The following is a 6,893-nucleotide window of genomic DNA, read 5'->3' as shown; positions in this document are numbered from 1 at the left end:
AAACACCCTCCCCATGTTAAGAATGGCTTTTTAAATAATAACGTTATTATTTCAGCACTGATCAATAAGTGCGTGAGTACCGTGAAAAGATTACAGGAAGAAGTCTACTAACAAAAAATCCACTTTTACATGAATTGGAACAAATTGCTTTCCCGTTTCCAGCAATATTTTTATTTTATTTTAGAAATATTTCCTACAGGCATTTTTATAACTTTTAGTAACATTTTTCACTAACATATAACACATAAACTATCTTTTCTGATGATTTATGTAAGCGCAGTTTACGGAATCATACCGTCTGCAAACCGTTTTTATTTTATTTTATTTTTTTTTTTTGCATTCATGAATTTTGGGCCGTAAGTGATGTTAGATTACGTAATAACCAAAAATGAAAATAGTTTTCAATGTACTCGCAAAAAAAAGAAGAAAAAAAAGAAAATTAAAAAAAAAAAAAAACAAGACAGCTGAGTAGAGTGTATTCTATATTACTATTCTTTATGTATATGCAATCAGGGAATGTCGACTTTTTTTTTTTATAGCAAAACAAAGGGAATAAAACTAGTTTAGGCTCGCCCAGTAGTAAAAAAATATAATCTGAATGCAATTAAGTTCAAGTAATACTTACTCTTTGTTTGGCGATTTGCTTTTAACAAAGAAACGATTATAAGACGAGTTCATTCAAACGAGACGAGTTTGCTGAACGGAAGTAAACATTTTAAGATGGCGACCGGAAAAGCAAGTTCGCAGAAAAGTAAAATACTTGTTTTCCTTTTTTTAAAGTATTTTTTATTTTTGCATTGTGTTAAATTTTAATATATATATATATATATATATATATATATATATATATATATATATATATATATATATATATATATATATATATATATATATTGTGAAAAAAAGGATTAATGATTGCTGGAGAAGAGAAGGATCGGCGTGCACTTACCTTGAATACTAACTAAGAAGAATTGTTGTTATTCACCCTTTTAAAGTTTTATTTTGTGCTCCGGATCACGTGATAGTTAATCTGATCCTTCCTTTATATAAGAGGGGAGATTCCCTTGTCTTGTCTCTCTTTTTTTTCTTCACCACAACCTGATTCAGTTGCCGGCGATTGAAAGTAAATCTTTTCCACTTTCGTCTGGCGACGATACTACGAGATGGTTACGTCGCGGAAGGGGGGCAATTCTTTCGCAACCTAAGGTAAGTGCATTTGCTCCCTTCTTAATCCGAGCGGTCATTTTATTCGTTGCTGGAAATTAATTTTTTCACATACTTGTGAAAGACCCCCCCCCCTACTAACATGGATGTGAGTCAACCAGATTTAAGGAAGAGAATTTCTCTTCTTTGGACTAAAATCCGAACGATTCTGGAGATGGCCCATCTGGAGGATGAACTCTCTGTTAAATCCTTCTCTGCACTGCAGAAATAGGTGGAGGAATATTTAACTGAGGTAGATATATGTGTTAGTAAAATCCAACTTTAATCTTCTGAGGAAGAGGATTGGATTCAAATTGAGAGGGAGTCTCTTGCACACACCCTGAGATTCCGAAGAGAATTAGAACATCTTGAGTTAAAGCTCCTCCCAGCGGCCATGGACTCTCTGAGTCTTCCATGTTCCCCAGAGGTTAGAAGAGTTGAGGCCTCATTTACTGTAAAACCACCTCAAATTCAGATCACGGGACCCACCTTCGATGGATTGGTCATGCAATCTAACCCTATGAGCTTCAAGGAATTCTTGTCGCGGTTTGAGAATTGTGTAGCTGGCATGGCCAATGACGCCGAAAGCCTGAATTTTTTTAAGTGTTCACTGTCTGGCCAACCCCTGTTGTTGATTAATCATCTTTCCATCAGCAACAGAAATTATAAGGTGGCTCTTTCGGTCCTGAAGAGCGAGTACTTCGATGAAGATGAAATAATAGATAACATCTTCCAAGACATATTAGACTTTCCCTGTAAACAGGACAGATCCGTTACTGCCCTGGCTAACTACATATCCAAAGTAGCCTCCCTGTTGGCTGAGTTGGAGGGCTCCTTCGACTGTTCGTTTTCAAACGACCTTTCTTCTGGGGCCCGGCTTATGGCCAAGATTCTCTTTGCAAAATTCCCCAAGGAGGTCAAGGGGGAGTTGATATTAATTTCAGGTAGAAAAATCCCCACCTTGTCCTCAATTCTGAGAGACACTAAGGAAGCGGTTAAACGTCTCCTTATTAAGGGGGATAAGGTCCCTGGCTCGGCTTGTAACACTATGCGGGGGGCCTTAGGGAATGTACCTTCAGGACCTAGATCCGGTACTTCACGGAGGGATTCCTCTATTCAGTCCAACTCCGCCTATAGTTTTTTTTATTTTTTATTTTTTTTTTTATTACATTTTCACCCCAAACAAGGCACATTGCCACTTTGGTGTAGGGGGCTACTATCAGGGGAAACATCTACTGGGGTACTAAGTAGGGATTAGGGCAGCGAGATGTTGGTTCACGTTGCACTTGAACTTATGCATGTCAGTACAGTTGGGGAAGCAGTGACCCGGAATGGAATTCCAAAGTCTAGCAGTTCTGGGGAAAAAACTACTGGAGTAGAAAGATCTTTTACATCTAGGGATCTCTACAGTGTGGGGGTTGGATTTTGCAGCTTGTCGGGTCTGTCGAGGGTGTTCACGTCATGGGGGCACAAGTGCTTGCAGTTCTTCAGAGCATTCACCGTTGTAATACTTGTAGAACAGGCAGAGGGATGCAACGTTTCGACGATGGGACAGAGGCTGAAGTTTTGATGCCAGTTTAGGGCCTATCAGATTTGCGACTCTCTTTTGAACCCTGTCAAGGAGCGAGAGACTAGTAGCCGATGCACCGGCCCAAATATGACAGCAATACTCCATACATGGGCGAATAGTGGCCTTATAGAGGTACAGGATACTTTCGGGTGTTAAAAGTTTTCTAGCACGGTAGAGAGAGCCCACCTTCCTTGCAGCAGCCCTGGCAATGCCCTCGATGTAACTGTTCCAACTCATGTTTCCAGTGAACGTTAGGCCAAGGAGCTTGAGAGACGTACTCTCAGATAAAGAGTCGTTGGCCATTGCTATAGGTGGTAGAGAAGGTTTCTTGTAATTATTGAATGAAACCAGTTTTGTCCTGGTGGCATTGAACGTTACCATCCATTTTTGTCCCCATTCCACTACTGATTGGAGGTCATCCTCTAGTGTTTCTGCCATTACTTTAGATATATGTTTGTTTGTTTTCCTGTCGTGCCTGCTATAGAGTGTGGTGTCATCAGCATATATCCCCATCTCAGAGGCAATCTTGTCGGGGAGGTCATTTATGAATATCAGGAACAGCAGAGGTCCCAGGATAGATCCTTGGGGCACTCCCGCATTTATATCATATTGTTTAGATGTACGACCATCGAGGACAACCTGCCATGGTGGAAAATTCTCGAGCCTTCCCCCTGTTTTGTGTGTTACCTTTGGTAGGGGTGATAAAAGTGTTTCCGTCAACTTTCTATTGGACACAGGCAGTGGACGGACTTATTTGTCTTGGACCCCCTCGGTCATTTGGAATCCATTGGACATGATTGTGAAATTAGGCTGACTACCATCCTTGGCGATTGCGACAGGCATTTTAAAGAGCTAGTATTGGAGGCTAGCATTGGATCCGGTTGTCCTTTTTCCTTGACGGTGTTGGTACACGAAAATATTGATATTTCGGTACACATCGAGGATCTGGACTTTATTTTAAATGAATTTGAACGCCTCAAATGTTCCTTAGCCGCCAGATTTGACAGAGGCACCAATTTTATTCCAATTCATGGAATAATTGGGCTGGATGTTATTCAACATTTAGGGAGCCTTCAATTGGTTCCTTGTTTGCGTGGACAGGCCTTTTTGACACCAATAGGACTCGTCCCCTTCAGTGAAGTAAAGCAGTTTTTACATACTGACTATTCTGTGGACAAGAACTCAGAATGCCTTACCTTCGATGCTGTACTTGCATCGACTGCGGAGGTCAACCCATCTCACCTATGTTTTGTGCTGGAATCTCAGGGCACCTATGAAGACCCTCTAAAGGATTTCTTCCCTGAATGTGATGTACAAAGGGGTTTGGAGAAAATGTTCAGTGTGGAGTCACCGGGTATTGAGGAACAGGAACTGTCTAATTATGATGAACAGAAGATTGCTCTCTTTCGACAGTCTATTTCATTTAAGGATAACAAATATTATGTTCAGTTGCCATGGGAGGACGATAAGATCTCGTGTTCCTTCCAACCATGCAGTGGCTCTGTGAATATTGGAACGTGTCGTGCAGGGATTGGAGAAGAGGCAACTTTATGATGAATATTTGAAGGTTTTCCATCAGCAGGAACGGGATGAAATTATAGAGGAGATCTTCGTGCCTCCTCAACGGTTCGGAGAGTTTGTCTGGATTCCGCACAGGCCTGTCCTGAAATCGGACCCTACCTCCACCACTAAGATTCGGCCAGTGTTCAACTGCAGCCTCAAAGTTGGTGACTCTCCTTCCCTTAATGAGGCTACCTACCAGGGAATAAATCTTACTGGTGACCTACTAGATTTGTTACTTACCTTTCATGCTAATAATGTCGTGTTGGCAGATATTAAGAAGGCCTTCTTAATGATCCGTCTGAAGCTTGAATCGGACAGGAATAAGTTCTGTTTTTTCCTAAAAGAAGGAGGTCGCCTTCGCTGCTTCAGATACAACACAATTATTTTTGGATATGCTGCTAGTCCATTTATATTAAATTATGTCCTTAAATACCATGCAGCGCAGTTTCCCATGGATAATTGTAGATCCATGATGGAGAATCGGTTTTATGTGGATAATTTGGTTATGTCGCACGATGAACTGTGCCGATTATATACACTCACCCGGGAACGATTGCGTCAGGGAGGATTCGAACTGCAGTCCTGTAATTCTAACCATGTGGCGATTCGAAACAAAATGCAGGAGCATGGTTCCCTGAGTGACCATGGCAACAAATGGGAGAAGGTGCTCGGATATAGATACTGTCCTCTCTCAGACACTTTTTGTGTGGCAGCTGTTAAGTGCGACTCTAGTGCCGTTACAAAGAGACGGATCCTCAGCGAGACAGCTAGAGTCTATGACCCGTTATCATTGTGCCTACCGGTTTCGTATTTTGTTGAGTGAACTTTGGAAGAAGGGATTGGGATGGGATGTAACGGTCCCACCAGAATACTTGTCCTTATGGAGGAAGCTTTCCCTTGATGTCTCTGAGCTGGAAACCGTCTCCTTCCCCAGAAGAGCACTCAGCGAGAATGAGGCTGGCAAACTTTTTCTTTTCTGCGATGCATCTCCAGAGGCATATGGCTTCGCAGCATATGTAGAGCAAAATTGCCAATCTGGTCTGGTGTTTGCAAAGGCTAGGGTGGCTCCCTTGAACAAGAAAACTCTACCCACCTTAGAACTTATGGCCGTGTTTCTGGCTCTGCGGTGCCTGCCTACTTTGTTGAGGAATTTTGGAGGGGTTTCTCCCTCTGAGATTCATGTAGCCACAGATTCACAGGTGATATCCGGAACAATTGTAAGCAGAAACCTCTTTGCCCGGAATAGACTGAAGGACATCCAACAGATGAGTGCTGAGTTGGAAGCCACACTAGGTTTCTCCCCCTCATTTCGTTATGTCTCAACAACTGAGAATCCTGCCGATTTGATCACTAGGGGGGTTAACTTTGAAAAGGTTCAAAGCCTGCCTTCAATTCTGGTGTACTGGTCCGGATTGGTTAAGTAGCGGGATCAGTCCATGGGCTGCACAGCAGTTGCCATGCCTCAGCCAGCACAGCCAAGTGGTGGCCCGTTCTTCTTGGAATGCTGTCATCCTACAGGGAGAGGAACCACCTACAGTTCTTCCTCTCGAAAGATTTTCTTCCTTTACCAAACTATTAAGAGTGACTTCCTTGGTCCTCAGGTTCATCCATCGGCTGCGTCGGTTAGAAGTTGACACGGAAAGGCTTGCAGCCATTCTGCTGATGAAAACAATGCAGCGCCAGAGATATGCTGAGGAACTAGCATTCCTGCGGGATTCCTCAGGTAGGACAGTTCCGGGTTTGGTGCGTGATCTCGACCTGTTCATTGATGGTGAGGGTCTTATCAGGTCAGGTGGCAGAATTGCAAGGTCTCTCCATTTCGACCCGGAAGTTAAGCACCCTGTTCTGTTAGCAAAGGATCACCCAGTAACTCGGCTTATAATAATGGATGCGCATACAAGGTGTCAACACTTGGGGGTTGCATCCACTCTGGCAGAGTTAAGACGGTGTGGTTACTGGGTGCCCAAGGGGAGACAAGCAGTGAAAACAGTCCTGGCTTCATGTGCACTGTGCCGCAAGTACAATGCCAGACAAGTATTGCCCCCCAATGTGGCCAGCTTGCCTGCTTCACGTGTTGAACTGGAGGTTCCCTTCAAGCACACGGGAGTAGATTTTACGGGCCACCTTTGGGTTAAGGAGGGGGCTAAGGTGGTGAAGATGTATCTACTCATCTTCACCTGTCTCAGTATCAGGGCTGTACATGTTGAGGTGGTACCAGACATGAGTGTTGTCCTTTTTGCAGGCTTTGGTACGTTTTACCAACCTCCATGGTGTTCCAACAGCCATTTACTGTGACAATGCTAAGACCTTCATAGGAGGTGGGCAGTTATTTAAGAGGTTGATGTTGAGCCACGATTATCAACAGAAGTTTGGCTCGTGTCTGATTAAATTCTGTCCTATCCCTCTATTTTCGCCTTGGGTAGGAGGGGTCTGGGAGAGGAGTATTCAGACAATTAAAAATTGTCTGCATAAGGTGGTTGGTAGAGGTGAGATAGATTATTTCACGTTACTAACCATAGTATCGGATATACAAAGGGCAATTAACAACCGCCCTCTA

General features: G+C 43.0%; 1 protein-coding gene across 1 annotated transcript; it reads left to right on the top strand.

The window, feature by feature from the left end:
• The first annotated feature begins 6,007 nt into the window (after nucleotides 1-6,007).
• Nucleotides 6,008-6,631, top strand: LOC145269159 (uncharacterized). Its single transcript, XM_080124766.1, has one exon. It carries the CDS (start codon nucleotides 6,008-6,010, stop codon nucleotides 6,629-6,631), a length of 624 nt encoding a protein of 207 aa, XP_079980892.1.
• The last annotated feature ends 262 nt before the right edge of the window (nucleotides 6,632-6,893 follow it).

The sequence above is a fragment of the Euprymna scolopes genome, chromosome 45 (assembly GCF_053919585.1).
Source record: "Euprymna scolopes isolate OS-2025 chromosome 45, ASM5391958v1, whole genome shotgun sequence".
NCBI classification, from domain to species: Eukaryota; Metazoa; Mollusca; class Cephalopoda; order Sepiida; family Sepiolidae; genus Euprymna; species Euprymna scolopes.
The sequence above is the reverse complement of the archived record's forward strand: the minus strand, read 5'-3'. Positions and strand labels throughout refer to the sequence as shown.

Bases quoted from the DNA above. Each gene is read 5' to 3' on its own strand.
- LOC145269159 (XM_080124766.1), top strand. From the start codon at position 6,008: ATGCAGCGCCAGAGATATGCTGAGGAACTAGCATTCCTGCGGGATTCC.